This window comes from Tupaia chinensis, unplaced genomic scaffold, assembly GCF_000334495.1.
Source record: "Tupaia chinensis unplaced genomic scaffold, TupChi_1.0 Scaffold000217_1, whole genome shotgun sequence".
Classification (NCBI taxonomy): domain Eukaryota; kingdom Metazoa; phylum Chordata; class Mammalia; order Scandentia; family Tupaiidae; genus Tupaia; species Tupaia belangeri.
The window spans coordinates 5,523,413-5,546,618 of record NW_006159692.1 but is presented as its reverse complement, the minus strand read 5'-3'; the positions used below and the strand labels follow the sequence as shown (position 1 = coordinate 5,546,618).

General features: G+C 38.6%; 2 protein-coding genes across 2 annotated transcripts in view; one reads left to right on the top strand and one right to left on the bottom strand.

Moving 5' to 3' along the window:
• The window catches only part of LOC102496374 (protein FRA10AC1), a 41,662-nt gene extending 24,486 nt beyond the window's left edge, over positions 1-17,176 (top strand). Inside the window, exons 11-14 of the mRNA XM_027771499.1 lie at positions 1,588-1,706; positions 7,337-7,375; positions 14,537-14,615; positions 17,010-17,176. Coding sequence (XP_027627300.1) covers positions 1,588-1,706; positions 7,337-7,375; positions 14,537-14,615; positions 17,010-17,052 — 280 coding nt within the window. The 3' untranslated portion in view covers positions 17,053-17,176. The remainder of the gene's footprint in view (positions 1-1,587; positions 1,707-7,336; positions 7,376-14,536; positions 14,616-17,009) is intronic.
• Positions 17,177-21,514: 4,338 nt separating this feature from the next.
• PDE6C (phosphodiesterase 6C) overlaps positions 21,515-23,206 on the bottom strand; it is a 59,263-nt gene continuing 57,571 nt past the window's right edge. The window contains exon 22 of the mRNA XM_027771498.1: positions 21,515-22,458. Coding sequence (XP_027627299.1) covers positions 22,388-22,458 — 71 coding nt within the window. The 3' untranslated portion in view covers positions 21,515-22,387. The remainder of the gene's footprint in view (positions 22,459-23,206) is intronic.

Sequence of the window (23,206 nt, the reverse complement as noted above, 5' to 3'; positions counted from 1 at the left end):
TCCCTCTCTCTTTCTTTCTCTTTCTTTCCCTCTCTTTCTTTCTTTCCCTTTCTCTCTGTCTTTCTTTCTCTTTCTTCCCCTCTCTTTCTTTCTCTCTCTCTCTCTCCCCCTCTCCCTTCCTCCCTTCCCTCTCTCTCTCTTTCTTCTTCCCTTCCTCCCTCCTTTCCCTTCCCTTCCTTCTGTCTCTCCCTCTCTTCCTCCCTTCCCTTCCTTCCAGAGAGGGACAGAGTGAGAGAGAGAGAAAGGGAAAGTGAGAAAGCAAACCACCAGGTCTGGGACTAGAACCACAGTCAGCCTTGTGGCAGTCCAGCGCCCTCAGCCACCATGCCACCCGCCAGTCCCTTGACTTTACCTTTTGAGCTCTGTTTTAAGTGGCTATTGTCTTAAATAGTATTTCAGCATTTGCTGTATGTGCCTTAATTTGGAATATCTGTTAAACAAGATTTTTAAAACAATCCTCTCCTGTCTCTGTTCTCCTTGCTTTCCTCAATTTCAGCATTATCATCTTTTCCTATTTAGTATTTCTTTTCTTAAGCAATTAAAATTAATTGCTTCTTAGCCATGGCACTGACGACCTTGTAACTCTGGCCTAGAAGAGATTAAGCTATAGCAATAAGAGTATAAATTATAAATGGTCTAAGGTTGGCATATGAATTAATAATAAATCCCAGCCAGTTTCACTTTATTATCCTTCTACTATATTCCTTTCTTCTTTTTGTTTTTAAAATTTGTTATAGGGTATGTGCAATCACCAGAGAGAGAGGGAGAGAAAGCAAGCTGCCAGATGTGGGATTCAAACCATGGTTGGCCATGTGGGAGTCCAGTGCCTTAACCACCACACATCACCTGCTGGTCCCTCCTTTATTCTTAAAACAAGAATTTTCGATTCACTGGTGGTTTTGAGCTATTGCTGTAGTTTCTACTCATTTGTACTTTTTCAACTTATAGGTGAATATTACTCATGGGAAGGGAAATGGTAACTTGGTTTGTGGTTTTCTTTTAAATGGCTAAATGACATATAGAAAAGAGGAAATTAGCTGGGACCAGCAGTTAGTATAATGGCTATGTCACTGAACTCCCATGTAGCCGACCACAGTTCAAGTCCCGGACCTGGTGGCTTAAACTCATGCCGGGCGCATGTGCGTGAGTGCCCAAGATCCCGAGAGGAGAATGGAGGAGAAGGGATTGCGGCATGGCCATCCCCCCGGGGGGTGATTTCTCGCTTTCTATCTCTCTGTCTCTCTCTGTCTGTCTGGCGAGCGCATGTGCCATATAGCAAAAACCTCTCCAAAAAACAAAAGGAAAGAGGAAATTAGCAAAACTGATTTAGATTTTCTAAGTTGTGTATAGAACTTATAAAGTATAGTTCTCTGTCTCAGAGTGTTTAGGCTTTCTCATATTACAGAATTATTTTAATGCTAACCTAATATATTCCCAGATACATTTAAGGTTCTTTATTAAGTAAATTGTATTTAAAAAAAATAAGTACTTTAACTGATTTGACTCTTTTATTCATTAGTTTTTAATTTTTTTTTGTGAAAGTCTGTAGAAAAAGCTAATTTTAACTTTGTATCATTTAATATGAAGGAGAAAAGAAATCAAGTCCAAAAAAAGAAAGGATAAAACCACAAAAGATTGTGAAAAGTCATCATATAAAAAGTCCAAGTTATCTTCTGCAGAAGAGGCCACCAAGAAAAATGATAAAGGTAAAAAGAAAATAAGATGTAGTATCTACTTACATTTCTTAATATGAAATATAATCTGCCATGTCTCTGTGGAGAATTTTATTGATGAATATATTTTGCTTTATAGTAGTTGAAAGGAAACTGGTTAAGAAATTTAAGAATTTAGATAGGAAGTTATAGTGACAGGAGTTTTAAGAACAGGTTTGATTTTTATTAATTTTTGACCGAAGGTGTAATATTACAAACAGCATTCTGATTCCTGAGTTAGTTATCTACAGACTTGTTGCCTTAGGTTACTGAACTTGTTGAGTTTTACTTTTCTTATATATGTATGGTTGATGTAAATACCTGGCCTCCATACTTAATTAAGCTGATTGTGGAGACTCAAACAAGAATGTGAAAGGTATCATTTTGAATATTATAAGACAATCCATAATCTACAAATTAGCATACAGTTGTAATTGCTATGATCATGGTCATAGCAATTAATTGATAGGATCTGTCACATAGATAGTCTCAGTCTATGTGATTTTTTTCACTAGCTTATGAGCTTCTTGGAATGAGAGAAATTTACATATGTGTCCTCAGAATATAGCCTGGCACTGTGCACACATATTCAGGAAACGTTAAATTCAAACCCATCAGTTAGCTGCTTGCTTTTCCTAGGCCGTCCTTAAGTTCAGTGAGCCTTGTATAGAATGGCCATGATACTAGCACAAGTACTACTTGTACGATTGTCCAGAAGTTGAGATGCATAATGCAGTAAGCGGTGTGCATAGTACTTGACACTATTTAGCTGTCTTGAAGGTCACATCTAATTGCTTTTTCAGCCCATAATAAAGTAGAGTTGAACTGGCTGTGACATGTAGTGAATCATACTTCAACTAGGTAGATAACGCTAGGTTGGATTGGAGTCAAGCCAGTGTTAATATAATACTTGGACAGGAGAGGGCTCCCTTACTCCAGCTACGAAGATCATTAGTTACGTTGCATTCTTCCATGGTCTTTTTCTGTCTTACATATCATAATATATTTATTATGTAGATAGAGTTAAAATATTCAAGTAAATAGTATCACCAAGTTTTCAGACTTGGCAGAATTGATAGGTGGTGAGAGGAAGATCCTGTTATTTTGTTTGTTGAGAGAAGCATTTAAGCACAGTGCCTTTTTGTTTCTATTTTAATTGCTTCCCACCTCTAATATAAATTTTAATTAATCAATGTAAAAACCTCATTTGAATTTTTAAACTTGTATTTACCCATAAGTGCTAATAAAATAATTAATGTATTGTTTGAGGAGTTTGTTGCATGCATTATCATAGCATATAATATTATATTCATATAAATATATGATACCATGTTAATCACTACATACTCCAAATGAAGGAAGAACTGATCTCGACTTTGTAAAACGTTATTCACGTCTAATCAGTACCTTCAAAACAGCTTAGGGGAATCAGCAGGTGGCGTAGCGGTAACATTGCTGGACTCCCACATGGCTGACTGTGGTTCAAGTCCTGGACCTGGTGGCTTGAAAATTACACCAGGCACATGTGCGTGCATGCCCAAGATCCCAGGAGGAGAGTGGAGGAAGAGGGATTGCAGTGTGGCCATCCCCTCTGTGGGGGCGATTTCTCACTTTCCCTCTCATTGTCTTTGTCTCTTTCTTTCAGAAAAAACACACATACTCTAAGGCATAAAACCTCTTTTAAAAGGAGAAAAAAATAAATAAATAAAGGCAGGCTTAGGTAGCTGGGTACTCCAGATCCAGATAGGACCCTTCATGTTGTACATACCTGTGCATGTGACCTTTCTTATAGTTGTTTTCCATTTAGTGTTCTGTATTTAGTAGATGACCCTTATGTCGAACTAATGTCAGAAGTTTGGAATTATCTCTGATCATCTCTTTTCCCTCTTTATGCATGTTTAGTTTGTCTCCAAGTCCTATCAGTTTCATCCCCAGATGGTATGTTTCTCAAGGTCTCCCCACCCTATCACAGTTCACCTTCTGTTCTGATCTAAGTCACTGGTATATTCTCCTTACTAGTTCTCCCATCATCCACCTCCTCTCCCGTTAGTTACTCTTTGTTCATCAGTAGCTTCCCATTGTTCTTAGGATGACAGTCAAAATCCTGGACAAAACCAAAAGGCTCTGCATGATCTGGCCGCTGTATACCATACAAGGCTTGTTTATCACCATTGTCTCCCTTACTTTCATATCCACTCATGTAGCCTTTCAGTTTCTAGAAAATGGTAAGCTTCTTTCTGTTTTAGGGGTTACATGGGTGCTGCTTCCAAACTTCCTAAAACTTCAAGTCCCAGACTTACTCATCCTTTAGGTCTAAGCGTAAATGCAACTTCCTAGGGATCTATTCTTGACTCTATTGCTCACCTTGAATCTAAATTATAACTCAATGTAATACTGTCATTGCCCTTGGGACTTTTTTTCATTCCATATTTGACGGTGACATAAAAACCCAAGGAGGGCAGGGATTCCGCCTACTTTATTCATTGTTGTGTCTCCAGAACCCCAATAGCACACATTCAGCACAAATACTAGAAAATGAGAGGGCACTGGCTGGGGGCATGGCAGAAATGCAGTGCTCTGCCAAGCTGGCCCACACTGGCAGGTTCCAGATTTGTATCTGGAGACCTCCCTGAATATGCTGGGCACACCTGGGCCCAGGGTCTAGGCTGACTGGGCATGGATCATTGCATGGGCATTCTGTTGGGGGTGCTGGTCTCTCTGTCTCTTGTGGAAGGAATAAAGAAAGAAACTTTTAAAAAAGAATGAAAGAATAAAAGACCTTGAAGATAATTTCTGAGTAACTTCAGGGATAGAAAACCAAAGCAGAGTGGAATTTAGAATCTGTTTCTTATTTATTCTCCCTATTCAGAGTGCCTTTGAGAGCAGAGACTCCAGAATATAACCCCCCACCACACTTTAAAACATTATCTATGGTATAAAACAGCAAAGAATGGAATTTTAACCAACTTCTAGTGACACTATGTGGAACTCTTTAATGTCTTCTTATCTGGGACCATCTGCAACCAGCTTGATTTTGATGTGAATCTTTCTTGCTAGACCATCTTAATTTGGCCCAAACTTTAATAATAATAATAATTATCAGCAATTCAGCTGTATTTGGACTGTTGCTACTCTTCAAAACAGTGTTTGTAATTTTACTCCTATCCTTCTGGCCTCTTCACAGCTGCCTCTCACTGTGGGTTCTTGACTGTCTTAACCTCAGTTATTGGAGTTCCTCAGATGTCTCTAGACATCTCTTTCTCTGTTTCCTTGTGTGATTCCATCTATACCCATAGGATCAAGCTACCATCACAGAGAATGTTAGCGAGTGAGTGGATGGCTAGATGACTAAACAAATGGGTAGAGAGAAGAGGTAGGAAAACCCAGTAGCTTGACTTTGAGGACCAGTCTGCTTTAGCAAACTGGCATGGGCAGAACAGGGTATTTAGGTAGACAGACTATCTTGCTAGAAAGTTCAAGATCTCACTCCCCTCACCATCATCCCTTCCCCAAAGGCCACCTCATCCTACAGGTTTCAGCTTAGCTGTGTTCTGTGGGAAGGTCCTTCCTGATACCCTTCACCCCACTTCTCCAACAGGAGTAAGTTCCTGTTACACGTTCCAATAGCACCCTGTACTTCTCCTTTAGAAACACACAGTGCCATGGTCATAATTTATTTCTTGTGAGGGAAGGCACTGTGTGACTTGTTTTGCTATCCCCACTTTCTTTCTTTCTTTTTATTTTTTTGAGAGTTTTTTTTTTGCTATAGGGTGTGTGTGCTTGCCAGAGAGACAGACAGAGATTGCCATGCCGCAGTCCCTTCTCCTCCATTCCCTTGGGATCTTGGGCCCGCACGCACACATGCCGGGTGTGAGATTAAGCCACTGGGTCCAGGACTCAAATTGCGGTTGACTGCGTGGGCATCCAACAACATAGCCATTACGTTAACTGCTGGTTCCCGTTATCTCCACTCTCTAACAGTGCTCACTCTTACTAGACATTCGTAAAGGATAAGTGAGTGAGTCAGCAAATCCTACCACAGTTTCTCAGAGTTGAACAGCAGCAGTCAGAACATGAGTGATTGGGCCAGCAGATGGCAAATTGGTTACGTTGCTGGACTCCCACATGGCTGATGCAATTTGAATCCTAGACCCAGTGGCTTGAAAAATCACACCAGACATGTGTACGTGTTTGCCCAAGATCCTGGGAATGGAGGAGACGGAATTGTGGTGTGGCCATTCCTCCTGGGGGATGATTTCTCACTTCTTTCCCTCTCACGGTCTCTGTCTCTCTCTCTGGTGAGCACATATGCTCTATGACGAAAACCTCTTTAAAAAAAAAAAAAGAGCCATCAGTCTTGGGATTGGGATTGGGATTGGAATTGGAAGGACATTCCAGTTCAGCTTTTCAAAGTGCAGGTCCCTGGTTAGCAGCCTTGGTTCCCATCACTTGGGAATTTCTTAGAAATGTGCAGTCTCAGACCCTCTGGATCTCCTCCCAAGCTCCCAAGGTGATCATTTGCACGGCTCATTTGGGAGAAGCACTGCTCTCTATCATGTGGTGGTTCTGCTTTTGCTTCAACACCTCCAATGAAAAGGAGCCCATTCCTGTGCAAGAGAATTCTTCACATTTTCACGTATTTCTCTTAACATTTCACTCACATTCACAACTTTCTCTCTCTCTCTCTCTCTCTCTCTCTTTTTTTTTCCTTCTCATTATGTCTTTAGACCTCCAGAGTAAGCCTCACTTCTTTTTTACCTGTAGACCTTTGGATACTTGGAACCAGGAGTCATGTTCCTTGTGTTAGAAGATGACAGGGCAGAATACATTCCTTGTGTCTTTACCCTGTAGTTCTTGCACTCTGTTTGGCCTTAGAGGGGTCATAAACTTTGGCAATGAAAACTCCCACCCAGGGATATTGGAGAGATTGTTGTTACTCTCCATCAGTTACCTGTCTATTTTTTTTTTTTTTTTTTACTTCATTAGGCTTCAGAAATATTTGCCCTGAGTTTTTATCACAGATAGCTCTCCAAAGTAGTGATTAAAAAGAAAAAATACTAATAGGTCTTCAGCGCTTCTCTCTTTCTGTTTTCCTTACTGGATAACCATCATAGAGCTGAGAATTTTGTTTTATGATATAATTGCATATGTTATTATTAGTTACTGAGGACTAATTAATTTTCACCCACATATGACCTTGGAAAATATGTGAAAAACAGCTGTTTATTTATAAACTGCTTTCAGATGTTGAACATCTCCACAGATAATAGAAAGTTTTGCTTATATTATGGTTAATCTAACTATGTAGGTTTATATCCTAGTATTTTTGTTTGTTTGTTTTTGGTTTTTAGCAATACAAATTTCTTTCTTTCTTTCTTTTTACATGTACCCACTGTTTTTAAAGTTTTGTGCTAGTTATTCCGGGCTATGGTAGAGCACAAGATTTCCTGCCAAAAGGAACTGTTTAATTGTGGAGATAAGATTATGGGACATATACAATTAGAAAATAATGAAGTACTTATCTGTAAGACTATAAACAAACTAGATTATTAAAAATAATTCTGATTACAGCTACAACTGTCGCACCACTCCAAAATGATAAAATAATGCTGTTCCCTTTCCAGGGCATCCATCTTCAAAGAAATCAGAAGATTCTGTAAATAGTGAGTGTTAAGTATTTTTTTACTTAAAGAAAATATATAGATTTGAAGTATTTACAATTTGGGTTTCCCATGAGTAGTGTCTTACTCTGATGTGAATGGTTTTTTTGTGTTAGTACTACATGAAAAAAATCATAGAAGAAAGACCAGAGTTAACTATATTGTGTTGTGTAACAGGTCATTTCACAAATTGATTAAAAAAAAAAAAGAAAAATGCAAATCTATACTCCTATGAGATATCATCACATACTCTTTAGGATGTGACTATTAAAAAAGAAACAGGGAATTACAGAGTATTGGTGAAGAGGTGGAGGAGTTAGTATTCTTGTATACTGTTGGTAGGAATGTGTAATCAAATAGCTGCCGTGGAACAGTATGGCAGTTTCTTAACATTTCGAAAATGGAAATACGGTGTGATGCAGCGAGTCCACTTTTGGGTGTATTTTCCAAGAATTGAAAGATATTTGTACACTGATGTTCACAGCAGTATTATTCACAATAGCCAAAATGTAGAAGCTACTCAAGTGTTCTTTGACTAGCAAATGCATAAGAAAAATGTGGTACGTACATACAGTGGGATATTATCCAGCCTTAGAAAGGAAGTAAATTCTGACATCCACTGCTTGCCAATCTTGACACTGTGCAAAGTGGATCAGGCCAGTCACAAAAGAGACAACTACTGTGTAATTCCACTTATACGAAGTACTTAGAGCTATCCAAATTATAGAGACAGAAAGTTGAATGTTGGTTGCCCAAGCCAGGAGTTAGGGGAAATAAAGCATTATTGTTAAATGGATTTCCAAGATAAAAAGAGTTATGGAGTCATAAAGATAATAAGATTTATGGAGATGGATCTTGGTGATGGTTGCACAATACTGAGTGTATTTAATACTGAACCAGATACTTAAAAATGGTTACAATGGCAAATTTTGTCATATGTGTTTTACTACAATAAGAAAATAGAAAAAAAATTAATGACATATACCATATTAACAAACTTTAAAAAAAAAAAACTATCTGATCATCTCAAGAAAGGCAGACAAAGCATAAAAAAAGGAAAAAGACCAAAAGTGTATGATTTATTCTCCAGTTAAGAAAATTTTAAAGCTTATTTTAAGGATAGAGAATATTTACATTTTTTCCCCAGTAAGTACAATAGATACATATTTCAATTTCACATTGTAAGGTATAAAGGAAGAGAAATGGAGGGGTGAGGTTAGAATAGGAAATGAATGGGGGGTGGGTTAAGATTTAAGGAATGTTTATTTGCATAAGACTGAGTGATCTCTGTTATGTGGTGATTTTGATTGATGAAGTATGTATTTGTGTTTGGAAAGGAAAATTTTGGCAACTGGTTGTTGCTGGTTAGCCTTTAAATTTGTCCTATGGTTTTCACCAATTTTGCTCAAACAGATTGGATTTCATTGGCTATTTGCTTCAAATTCCATTTTTTCCCCCTGCAGTGTTCCCAAAACTATTCACAATACTTATAATAATATTTTTTAGATTAAAAAATCAGAATAATGGAAACATTAGGTAGAAGAGCAACATAAAGCTAGAGGGCACACTGACAAGTGAATGTCATTGTAGCAGCAGATCGCAAATCCATTCTTCCTAGCAGCCAGACTACAGTGGACTGTAGTTGTCGTTTGTACCTGTGAGGTAATAAAGGGAACAAAGAGGGGGTTCAGTTTTTCAGGGGAATTTTGGGAGAGGAATCTCCTGTGAAACTCATGAAAGGGTTCACTGCTCATGATATAACAAACAGAGCTTCCAGTCTCAACAGTGATGCGGTGTTGAGTTCTTAATGTGTAGGCGAGGTTCTAACGATGAAATGTAGTGCGCTAGCATAAATAATTTATTTTATAATATCTAGACTTACTTAATAGATATTTAGAAATTGAGACTTCTAGACTTATTTGTGGTTTATATACTTAAGAATTAAATTTTTTTCCTGATTTTAAAGTAATAACTCAGGAAGAAGAATTGATGATTGTTTTAAATATCACCACTCAAATATAAACATTATTAGTATTTTAGTATAATTCCTATGGAAAGATTTTAAGTGCTCAATAATCAGAAAGTTTATACCAAGAAAAATAGAAATTTTCATCTATTTGCTATTTAAGAATTTAATGGGGAGAGGAGTGTCAGTGGAGATGTTCCTCAAGGAATACAGCTGTTCCTTGTAAGTTATTTTGCTTGGACCAACTTTGTTTTCAATGTTTTCAAAATGTCCTCTCTATGTGAATCTTTCAGGAACTTTTCCCGAATGTGGTAAAGTGTAGCGACATTTTCTAGAATACAGCAGGGATGGAACTGATGGACTAATGCTGTCTTGGGGTGAAATAGTAGATCAATGGGATGCTGAAACAAAATTACACAGACTAAAGCAGGAAAGCTTACTTTCGTTTTCATCCATTTCCAACAATGAGAGGTGTGAATGCTTTTGTTCAACATGGAAAAAATTCTCCATTTCCACTGCTAATTTTTCATATTGAAAAATATTTTTGGAGAGACCTGCTGGTGATGTGGAAGTTAAGGGACTGGATCCCACATGACTGAGTTCATGGTTCAAATCCTGTCCAGGGGCCTTGAAAAACACACCGGGTACATGTGCATGTGCCCAAAATTCTGAGAGGTGAATGAAGGAGAAGGGATTGTGTTGTGGCCATCCTTCCTGGGGAGTTCTCACTTCGTTCCCCAACTCTCTCTCTCCAGTGAGTACACACACACTATATAGCAAACTTAAAAAAAGAAAAGGTGAGGCAGGGTCTTGCCTCTCTGATTTAGAGCCATGCTTTCATTTCCTCTCCTTTCCTTCTCTCTCCCTCTGTCCTTTGCCCCCCCCCATCCTCTCCCACATTCCAGAAATAACTCTCCTCTTTTACCTCAGCTAGGTCAAACTGCTAGACTGTATATTGGGAAAATACTGTACTCAATCTGAAGAACCTCTAGCTTACACTGGGCTGGGCTGTAAAACACAGGCTCTCCACCTCAGGGTGCTCTGCTCTCTGCTCAACAGCCAGAAAGCCATCTACCACAGCAAGCAGGGGACACATACATGTGTGCTCGCCGCAGACACCTTCTCAGGTGGCCCGTGGTCTATCTCAGATGGTCTTAGAATTTCAGACCTCAGATTTGGCTATTTTTGTCTTTTTTTCCATTGGGATAATATTCAGTTAAATCATCATTTCAACTACGGATTGTTAAAACCAGATAAAAAAATCAGAACCAAATCAGAAAAACTCAGTTTCTACAGGGGAGAATTTCCAGTAGGTTGGTTGTGTGCCCACTCTTAGCCACAACGGCAAGTGTGGTAGAAGTGTTATCTCATTTAACCTGATGATGGCCAGAGTGTCCCCATTTTGTAGGTGAGAAACTGAGACCCAGGGGATTTTTTAAACAAGGAAGCCCAATTTAAAACATCTTATATTTTTACGGTATACGACTTGATGATTTGCTAGCCTCTTAGCAAATATTCAGTAAATAATACAATATTGTTACCTATAGCCATCATGCTATACAATAAATCAATCTAAGAATCAGAGAATTCAAATAAATTGTCCAAGGTCAAATAGTTCATGGCAGAGCTAGGATTAAACATAAGTTTATAATTCTAAAATCTATGGCCTTTTACCCATATCACAATAACTATTAATTGGTGAGTCAAAGTCTCTTTGTACTCCAATTTTGGCAAATACAGTATACAAACCCATATTAGCTGATTTGATCTGTGTCTCGTTTCTGTCTATAAAATGGGTATAGAGTTCTACTTTGGATTATTATCAGATGAGAAAGGATCCATGTCAAGTATGTTCATGACACAAATTAAGTCATTGATAACATGTAGCTATTATTGTTGTTACATCAGAGAAAAGAAAAATACCAGATATCAGAGAGACTTTGTGTTTATTCTCTAGGCTTGATTAGATAAAAAGTTAAGTCTAAAAAGTCTGGCCTATTCATTTGTTATGTTTATCAGAGACATTTGCCAGTTCTTCAGCAGAACAAGTTGATAGGTATCATAAAGTATCCATGGGAACCATGACTGTAGACCTGCTTTCCTTATTCAGAGTGTACGGGAAAGTCGTTCACAGTCTGAGGCAACACACTCCAAAGGGCACCTTGAAAACCTGAGATCAAGAGAACAGCTGAGGTGTTGAAAGAACTTGAAATTGGGTCACGGGAAGAATATTAGGGGTCTGCAGACCTGCAGCTTGGAGGACCATGAAGGGATGGGAGGGAAGAGGAGGAGGTGGCCCTGGAAACTACAGACGCTTGTGAGGCCGCTACTATGTAGGAGACTTATTTTTGGTGACTCTGGTTGGCAGAACTAGAGTCTCTGGTTAAAAATTGCCTGAACAGATTTTTGCCTTTATTTAAGGAAAAACTTATCACTTAGAACTGACTGACAGGAGGAGTGGGGCCATGGGCTGCCTTGGGAAGCAGTGAGTGCTCAGGCACAGACTAGAAGGCACTTGTCATCAGAGGTGTTGCAGAGACAGATCGGGTCATCGCCTAAGGTTGGGTTAAGAGACCTCCAGGTTCCCCTCCTAACTCAGAGTTAGTGACTTAATTTCTCATTGCCATTTGACAAAAATTGCTGTGTAGACTTGACACTGATGTAACACCTCTTCCACTCTGCACCATTTATCATAGCAGCGCTTTGTTGTGATTGTCAGCCTCTGGCAACTAAGCTCTTACAGATGAAAAGGGTGGTAGGGGATCTTAGAGGTCATCTCATTTTCTTTGGAGACTTGATTTGCTAAGGACATGTGGCCACTTTTTCGGTGGCTACTTCCAAAAGAGAATGTTATTCTCAACTGATTTGACTTTTTATAAAATTGGATTATCTGGCATCAGAAAACTCGGGAAAGAAAAGCTAGCCTGGGGAAGGTACTTCTGGTCGGAAACAAGAGAACAGGTGGTTGTAAGGCCTTATGAAATTAGCTGCCTGCTTTTAAAGACCTTGTGGGTTTTGTTCTCTGACATCATTAATAGAGTAACACCATGGTGATAACTTTATTAGGCCTAATTAGTTTTTCCATGTTTCCTTTATCTCATAAAAATAATAGAGGGCTTTTATTCTTCTCACATTATCAATTTGGGACTCTGGCAATTCCAGCGATAGTTGTCATTGAGCTGGAACCTTGTTCTCAAGACTTGACAATGTTATCTTTATCTGTATGTAGGTCATAAGAAATCCAAAATACTCCTCTCCCCTTTTTGCCATTTTTGTTAGAATTGGTGTTAGAATAAATTCATGTAGGACCAAAGTTCAGAAACACATGTTGATTTTAGGATCAAAGTCCAACAGGTGGAACCACTGTGGCAAATCAGTGTGTTTTATTTTTGCCCTGTGTTTATCCAGGGCCATTTTGTATTGACAGGCCAAATTTGTGTCAGTTATATTTTAGACCAATGGTCGTTATTGGGGACAAATTATTTGCCCATGTAATTCCTTTTTAGAATGTAATTTTATGACCTGATAATTCATTTTTCAGTATTTCATAATTTTTAGTTCATTAATTTAAGGTGTTTTTTTGAAACATGCCTATTTTGTTATATTTTCAAAGTGAAAGTGTCTTTATTTCTTTGTTTTTACTGATTTGGAAGGTAGTCCATGCTCATTGTGTAAAATACAAACAATTTAGGAATATTTAAAGTAGAAAGTAAAACTATCCCAGGCTCATGGATAATATAATCACTTAGGTTAGATCAGTCCTTACAAACGTATGATCAATTTTAAATATACATACATTCATATGTATATAATATATATATATAATGATTTAACATAAATCAGATTATACTATGCATGCTTTCTATAACTTAAAAATTTCATAGGGTATTAGGGTATGGACATTTTTCCATGGCAACACATACAAATATGCCTAGGCTTTTAAAAGAATTTACAGTATTGGGACCACCAGATGGCATAATGGTTATGTTGCTGGACTCCCACATAGTTGACTGCAGTTTGAGTCCTGGACCTGATGGCTTAAAACTCAAGCCGCGCATGTGTGCATGCGTGTTTCAGATCCCAAGAGGGGAATGGAGGAAAAGGAATTGATGTGTGTGGTCCTCCCCCCTGGGGGGGCTGATTTCTTGCTTTCTGTCTCTCTGGTGAGCACATGTACCCTCTAGCAAAAATCTCTCTAAAAAAGAAAAAAAAAAAAGCTACAATATTGATTTAGTCAACCCTTAATCCCTAACTGGTGGAGATTTAGTTTATTTTCTTTTATTGTCTTGGATATACAATATACATCTTTTTACATATATATTAGAGGTACTTATTTATTCTAACTAAATAATCGAATTCCTAAAAGTAGCATCACTAGTCAAAGGGTATGTGTTTTAAACTAATCTCTATTGCGAGATTTCCCTCAAAAAAAAGGTTTATAGAATTTTTATTTCCAAAAATGTATGAGAATGTCTGTTTGTTTGTTTGTTTTTCACTAAAAGCTTAACTGTTGTAATAAGCAATAGTTTTTTAAAACAATTATTTATTTTAGTTTATTTATTATCATTAATTTTAAATTTGACCAGGAGACACACAGAGAAGGGGAAAGTGAGAAAGCAAGCTGCCAGGTCCAGGACTCCAACCACAATCAGACATGTGGGAATCCAGAGCCTTAACCATCATGTCACCTGTTGGCCCGAGCTGTGATAATTTTTAATGTCTGACAGACTTTTTTTTTTTTTTTCAATAATTTAGCTGGTCTTTCATACTAGATCAGTTCTTGAGGTATTCTGTTCTTGAGGTATCCACCCTAGTTTAAATATTCTCTACAAAAATCTTAACTTGTACATCTTTTATATGACCAAGAAAAAGAAACTAAATCAAAGACAATGAAAGTGGAAGAAATAATTCCCTTATAAAAGTTATTGTTGGAGTTGATTCCTTAAGTCATTGTAACTTAGAGAAGTGAGGCTTTAAATCTCAGCTGGTGTGCTGAGACTCTTTGCTATCTTTTAGTGTATTTATTTATTTTTAAAAGACTTTATTGCATCTTTTAGAGAGTGAATTAAATTTTCAGAGTGTCATAAAAGTTGAAGCTAAATTGTAGTTAAATCCAAAGTTAATTTAATTGCATTGGTGAGCAGTTCAAAAGGTGTCTGAATATAATACATTTAAATAAATCTCTTTTAAATGAGTAGGAAACTCTGAGGATGAAGAAAGTGCTTCAGAATCTGAACTTTGGAAAGGTCCACTCCCAGAAACAGATGAAAAATCACAGTAAGTACTCATATTAATAGGCAGTATATACCCTTTAAAAATCGATTTAGAAAATCATGGTCATGGCTATTTTTAATAATAGTTCAAGAGAAAATTGAACATCGTGTCTATTTAATACCAAGGACTTCCTAGCCTGGTGAGATGAGAGTTTGTTCTCAGACATCGTTTGTGGCCGTGATCAGCCAATGTGGCGAATAAGTCTCATCCTAACAGATGACCCTCTAGTCCTTGCTTAGATTCCCTCAGAGAGGCCTTTCGCCAGCTGCAGAGTAGCCTAGTTCATGACATTGTGATGGTCATAAACTCACACAAAGGAGCCCTGGGAGCATTTGTGCAGGAATACAAGTGTCCCTGCCAGGACCCTCTTCGCCCTGAGACAGGCAGCGCAGTGCACTCCTCCTCTGCTCTGTGTCGGTAAAGAAGTGGTGCCTAAGGTGGGCTGGAATGTTCCTGGCCCTTGTCATTTTGCTGGGATGTTTCCCACCTGAACTTTACCTGTTAAAAAGGATGGGGTGATACCTATCACCTACATTTTATTGTGAAGATTAAGTGAAGAAGGTTTTTTTTTAAGAAAACAACTGTTAAAATAGCTACAAATATACTGAGTCAGTTCAGTAAATTTCAGTTCCATTTTGTCGGTTCCTTGTCAGATTGGTTCATAATAGAAACTTGTAGAATCAACTATAATTCGTTAATGTAAACTCACTAAAACATTCTGCAAATGATATATTCTCAGTGTAATGGAATTCAGGCATGATGCTAAGAGTTTTTTTTTTTTTGAGAGGTTTTCGCTATAGGGTGCGTGCTTTCGCCCGACAGACAGAGAGAGACACAGAGACAGAAAGCGAGAAATCACCCCCCAGGGGGGACGGTCACACCGCAATCCCTTCTCCTCCCTTCTCCTCTCGGGATCTTGGGCACGCACGCACACGCGCCCGGCATGAGTTTTAAGCCACCGGGTCCGGGATGCGAACTGTGGTAGACTACGTGGGAGTCCAGCGACATAGCCATTACGCTAACTGCTGGTTCCCAGATGCTAAGAGATTTTAAAACAAGGTTACTTTTTTCTCTTTTTTCATGACTTTAACCTTTTTTTTCCCTGCCAAATGAAAAATTCGCAAAGTATGGTTATTATTGATCAGATTATTAAAAAGCTATTAAAACTCTCAATCATGCATGGGTCACTTCTCCTTGAAGAGCTTCATAGCTGAGAATAACACAGTAGCTATTAGAGTTAGTTTACCGTCTTAGGCATGAAGGCTGCCTGGATAAATTATATGAGAAGTTTCATAGAACAAAATATGCATTCAACTCTTTTGATATTGATAAAGTCCATACAGGGATTCAACCAATTATATATATTTAAGTTCTTACTATATTTTTAAAAAATCTTACCGCATTTTACTGTTGGGCTAGAAAAACTGGTAGCATGGGGAATGCCAAATTGTAGATATTCCTTAATCAACTTTGATTCTGTAATTAATTTTTTTCTTTAAATTTGAACATGGTTGGGATGACATTTTCAATTATTTAAAATCAAATGACCGAGTCCTATTTTGACTCTCTGGCCTGAAAGAACATTTTCTAAAGAGACTGGTAGGCTAATTTTTAATATCCAGCTTGATTCCCTGTTCCCAAAAGGATGGAAAGCAACGCACATTCATTTCATCCTCGCAGGTCTCTGAGAAACTGTAATTATCTTCATTTTACACATGAGAAAATTAAGTTGGGAAAAGCTTAGTACCTCGCTCACACAGCCAGGGATAAGTACAGATCCGGGATTGAGCACTGCCTCACCTGAAAGCCACGTTTGCACTGTTTCTGGCTCCTAGCACTGTAGTTTTCATAGCACTTTGATGCATTATAATCTAATTTCTCCTTCCACAATCTATTCTTTGTTTAGAAATCATCTTTACTGCTACAAATACACATTTACTATACTCAGAGTAATAAAAAAAAATTATAGCCCAAGCAGATTTTCTCCATTCCTATGAGTAAGACTTGTGTCTTCCTTTAAAGGTCGTTTATTTTTTATTCCTTTCTTGAGTAGGCTTTAGTTTGAAATGAGACTAAATAGAGATAGTATAAAGTGAACTGAAAAAAAGAAAGAGAGTGAGACAATGACATTTTACAAAGTACTTGGAAGCAAAATCCTGGAGTCTACATTTAGGGAAAGGTGCTAACATGAAATGTTTCCATTTTAATCGGTCGGTATTGTTATGATTATTCTAGAAACTAAGAATTATCCCTTAGGTGAATCCTGGAAATACATTAACATATAGAAGGCTCAGTGAATATGCTGAATTATTTTGTGTATTAATCTCATCATGTATCACTTAGTAACTTTTTTACTCCATAATTTTAATCACTATGTATTTGTTTTCTTTTAACTAGGGAAGAAGAATTTGATGAGTATTTTCAGGATTTGTTTCTGTGAGACGGAAGAGAGGAGCCTATATTCCTTAGTGTGAGAGTACGTTTTGAAACTTCATAAAGTTTTATATGCAAGTTACAACTTCAGTGGTTTGTCTTTGGGAATAAAAATGGAGCTATTCTCAGGATGTTGGATGCTTTATAAATTCATTAGTTCTTTTCCTTTTTGAAAAAAAAATAATGCTTATTCACTTATTTATCTCATGAGAGAGAGAACAAGAGAGGTAAGCAACTCCAACAGGGTTTTTGCCCTGTAATTCAGCCCCCACCCCACATGCTCAGTGAGGTCCTGGGACATGAACCCAGGACCTTTCCCATGTGGGTCAAATTGCTCTACTTATTTTTTGTTTTGTTTTTGTTTGGTTTGATTTTTGCCGTATGGGGTATGCACTTGCCAGAGTGAGACAGAGAGAGACAGTGAGAGAGAAAGTGAGAAATTACCCCCCCACATGGGGGGTGGTCATACTGCAATCCTTACTCCTCTGTTCTCCCTCAAGATTTTGGGCACGCATGCACATGCACCTGGTGTGATTTTTAAGTTGCCAGGTCTGGAACTCGAGCCATAGTCAGCTATGTGGGAATTGAGCACCTTAACCGCCACACCCCCTGTTGGACCCTGTAGTGTTTTTTTTAAAAAAATGGATTTGTATTTATATTCTCTTGCCTGAATTATTTTAAGTTACTTGGATTCTAGGGATCCCACAAAAATGACAAAGTAGATGGAGTAGGTCGTCAGCCTTTCCCCTTCCCTTTGGTATGCCGGCACCTCTCATAAGCACCTGCTTTCCCATTCCCACCTACTTCAGGCTGCCTTTGTTTTTGTTTTTTGTCTTTTGCTTCCTTCTGACATGCCATTTGTTATAATCAAATGTGACTTTCTAGTCTGCAGTTAATTTACTAAAAAGTAAATTACTCCCACAGGGAGCCCATGAGGTCCCAGTAGTCAAAAACAGTGGATGTATTCACAAAATTGACTTCCCAACAGAGATTATACAATAAAATAATTAACTGGCTAATGCTGTGTGCCTAGAGTTGTCTCAGATGTGCTCATGAAAACATGAATATTTGTGTTTGCAGGGGTATATTGTAAGTGTGACTTCCTGAGCTTCAGGAGATTCAGACCTTTCTGGAACCTCTCTTGTAGACTTCTGTGTCTATGTAGGTTTTTGTAGAAAAGGTTCATATGTTTCAGTTGTTCAAAAATCAAAATTTCAGAAGTATTTATTGATTTCTTAAAGACCTACTTTATTATAAAGAGTAAATAGATGAATAAAGAAGAGTTTTTTTTTTTTTTTTGAGAGGTTTTTGCTATAGGGCACGTGTGCTTGCCAGAAAAACACAGAGAGACAGAAAGCAAGAAATCACCCCCCCGGGGGGATGGCCACACCGCAGTTCCTTCTCTTCCATTTTCCTCTCAGGATCCTGGGCACGCACGCACACGTGCCCAGCGTGAGTTTAAGCTGCCAGGTCCGGGACTCGAACCGCGGTCGACTACATGGGAGTCCAGCAACATAGCCATTATGCCAACTGCTGGTCCCAAGAAGATTCTTAATAAGAGATAGAACATGTAGAAAATTATCTTAACATATCAGTTACTTTATTGAAGATACACTATTTTAAATGACATTTAAACATGGAATCATTGGCAATAAACTGCAAAATAAGTACAGTAATTTAGTGTCTATTTTTAAAGTCGGTAGTATCTGAGAAATTTTTTTTTAAGTTTGTCAGAGAGCATGTGTGCTCACCAAAGAGAGAAGGAGACCGAGAGAGGGAGGGAAAGTGAGAAAGCATCCCACTATGGGGAATGGTCCTGCCTCAGTCCCTTCTCTCTCTCTCCCTTCTTTTTGAATTTTGGGCTTTCAAGCACACATGCCTGGCATGTCTATCAAACCACTGTGTTCAGGACTCAAACTACGTGGTTGGGTATGTGGGATCCAGCTGCCTTAACCACCAAGACTGACCTGAGATTTTTCTTTGATTAAATAGTTGTTATTCATTAATTCCACAAGTGCTCGTCAGGTCTGTTACGTATGAGACTCTGTACTCAGTGTTGCTCTGAAGGAACTGTCTAGGAATTAATTATGCAACTCTTTCTGAACTCTCAGAAAACAGCAGATCAGTTTGCGGTTTGTTGTTAAACATTGTGTGACAGTCCTCTCAGTTACTGAAAAAAAGTGTTTTGTTTTTTAAATCTGTTTATAGAGAATAAAAAGGAATCTCGATTTCTGAGGAAAAAGTGTTTGAAATGTCCAGCAGCAAAATTGATATATGTAGCAGAATGTATGTAATTCAACATCCTTAGGATAAAAATATTAATAGTTTAGTAGTTTTTAGAAAATAAAATTCTTGCAAAATAACAAGTAGGAAGACTATTTTAAGAATCTATGTATTTGATCTCACACGCATGGTTTATGACATCAGGTTCATTTATAAATTGAGGTCATTATATAAAATCACAACACTTAATCCATTCATACACCTGGCAGATAATGGAAGTTACAGGTTTAAGGAGTCTTGAAAAGTCCTCGAAGATGAGAGTAATAGTTCAGGCCCTCGCACAGCCGTCCAGCCCATGTGAAGCGACACCTCCTCACACCTTCTACCTTCCACACACCTTCCAGGGTGGCATTTTTTTGACCATAATGCTGTTTCAGTGACGAGGAGGGGAAGTTGTTTTAGCTAAGTGATTTTTCGGGATCCCAAATTACATAAGGCTAAGGGAACAGTTTCTTAGGTGGGTTTTAGACAGTCGTCACCCTAGAGGTAGAGCTTCAGATTGGTGTAATTAAACGCTGGCACTGAGGGAGCACGTGACTCACTTGCTCAGGGTGATACCTCAGTGAGCAGCAGTCACTCGAGTGTGCGTGTGACTCCGTCATCCCTCACGAGGACCTGCCTGTCCTCACCGTGACTCAAATAAATATATTCGTTTGTGCCCAATGTGGGTGCCTACCTTTGACCAGGCACTGGTACCAAGACGGTTGTGAACAAAGCAGACAGACGGAAATCCCTCCTCGAATCTGACATTCCAATGATTCTAAGTACCTAACTTGTAAAATACAGTTAGTGATCATTTAGTTTTTGGCTGCTTAAACTTGAACATTATCTTTTTTTTTTTTTTTTTTTGAGAGATTTTCACTGTAGGGCGCATGCGCTCGCCAGACAGACAGAGAGAGACATAGAGACAGAAAGCGAGAAATCACCCCCCAGGGGGGATGGTCACGCCGCAATCCCTTCTCCTCCATTCTCCTCTCGGGATCTTGGGCACGCACGCACACGCGCCCGGCGTGAGTTTTAAGCCACCGGGTCCGGGACACGAACCGCGGTCGACTACGTGGGAGTCCAGCGACATAGCCATTACGCTAACTGCTGGTTCCCAACATTATCTTGTATACAAGATACACTTGAGGTTCTTAAATCTTCAATTATAATTGAGGTATGTTTTGACAAAATCTATGGCAAAATAGATGGCATAACTGTTACTCTTCTGTTCTCTAATTCTGTCTATGATTATGGATAAGTAAAAGAAGAAATCTTAAATTTCTCTGCTATCCAGATAGACATACACTAGGTGATTATTCTTAATTTCTCCTAACAATTTAATTTTTACTTAAATTGCCAGAGGGCCCATCATTCGCAGGGGAGGTGGAAGGAGAGAAAAAAAGAGAAAGCAAGAAAGTACCCCCATGGAGCATGTTATGCCATAATCCCTTCTCCATCTTTTCTTCCTTTCAGGATTCTGGGCACACACGCATACACAGCCATCATGTTCTCAAGATGCAGGGTCTGGGACTTGAACCATAGCCATGTGAAATTTAACTGCATTAACCACCAGGTCATCAGCTGGCCCCAGTTTAATATTTAGAATGACTGGTAGACAGTTCTGTTAGTTATTTTCTTAAAGTAATCTCTGTTGAAGTCGTTCTAAACTGCTTTTGATAATGAAATTCTTACATAATCAAATTGCATGCTTCTTAATAATGCATATTTATTAGCTGATTTACCTGCTTTAGGATTATCCAATTAGTGACTTATAAACTGAGCATTCTTTCCATGAGAATAGTTTTGATTGTTAAAAATAATTCATAGTTTCACATAACAAAATAATTTATTTCAAACTCCAAAGGAGGGATGTAGGACAAAGATATAGTTTTTGTAGATGGACAGAAATGGTGTGGTCTTGGACTAGCAGGTGGCATGGAGGCTCAGGCATTGGAGCCCACATGGCTGACTGTATGGTTTGAGCCCTGGATCTGGCAGCTTGAAAAAACACACACACACACACAGACACACACACACACACACACACACACACACACACACACGTATGCATACCCAAAATCTCAAGGAGACTGGAGAAGGGATTGCAGTGTAACCATCCCCTGAGGGTGATTTCTCACTTTCTCTTCTTTCTTTCTTCATGGACCCTCTAGCAATACAATTTTAAAACAAACACAAAAAAATGATGTGGTCTTCATTATTCTATTATCAAGGGTGAAAATAGAGGTCTTTGATGATAAGCATTTCAGATGGAGTAACATTTGACATCCTTTTTACTTTTTGTGTGTGTGCGTTTATGTACATTATTTTTCTATTCTGCATTTACTCTTGCACTGAGATGTGTTGATAAAATCAGTTATGAATATTATGACCTCAACCCCAGATATATTGTATGTTGAAGTCCTAATCCCCAGCCCTTTGGAATGTGACTATTTGGAGACCCAGAGCGGTGAAGGAGGTCATTAAGATTAACATGAGGTCACATGGGTGGGCTCTAATCCAGAACCCCGGGTGTCCTTACAAAGGGAGATTAGGAACAGACACACCCAGAAAGTCCCTCTGAAGGGGGTAGGGAGGAAATGGGTTGCCTATTTACAAACCCAGTAGAGAAGGCCTATGGGAAACCAACCCTGCTGACACCTCTATTGTGAACCGAGGCCTCTGAACTGAGAGGAAATGAATTTCTCTTAATTTAAACCATCTAGTCTGTGGTACTTTGTAATGGCAGTCTCAGCAAATAAATCGTGCAATTAATAACTTTTTAAAAAAGAATTTGTGACTAATGTCAGTATTGCATTTTTTTTAATTTAAAATAAATTGGCACCAAAAATACACCTATTTTTCTCTTATTTTACACTTTTGTTGAACTTTATTTTACCCTCAGGGTTTTCAGGCTAGTAATATATATTTTCTTGACAATCATAAGACAGTTTTTCTGGAAATCCTCTTACTCTGTTACTTGATGGTTTGCTGAATGAAGTTTGTTTAAGTTCTTTTGAGTGTTTTTCATTCTTTGAAAGTAGAATGGCATTGACATTCAGGCCAGTTGGATTCTGTCACAACATTAGACACGTTTTGGACTTTTTGTCATCGGCGGCAGCGGCAGCAGCACCTGCGTCTTCGGCAGCTAGTGAGAAGAACAGCAGTGTTACGCGGCGGTGGGGAGAGGTTTTTGTTCTAACACTCAGGATACTACTGTGACTGAATAGCCTACTTAGTCACTTTAACCTAGAGCAAGAACTAAGGGCCTGGCCATTTAAAAGGTTGGACTCATATTCAGAATTGGCCCATGTAAAGAATAGAACCCGGTTAGTGGTTAGCCAGGGAACATTCGCATTTTCTCCCCAAGACTCTAAGCTGGGAATCTGAGCTTCAGACAGGTTTGATGTCGGGATGCTAAATAATGCTCATAGTCCACAGACTTCTTGGTGTAATAGGAAAAAATTCAGAGAATGTTCAGGCTAGTAAAGTATGGAAAATCCATACCAAATAAGCGATTAAAAGGAAATGTCTGGAGCCTCTTCAAGGACCTAATAGTCTCTCCATCACAAAACTGAGATAAAGGCTGAGTTTAATAGTACTAAGAATGGCCGCACTTTTCACTTGCTCAATAAAAATCTTTTTGAAGCGCAAATCGGATCTTCCCACTTTCCTGTTTAAATCCCTCTAATGACCATGGGAGACTAGAAAGTCCTTTGCCTTTGCGAGGTCTCTGAGGCCCAGCTCTGGGTGCTGTCCGCTAGCTGCCTGGACCACCAACCTTGTCTGCTCCTCTGCTCTGCCTATGCGCTAGACTCCAGCTCCACCAGCTTGTAAGTTCTTCAGTTGCACTGAGCTAATTTCCACTTCAGTACCTTTGTGTGTTCTGCTCTTTC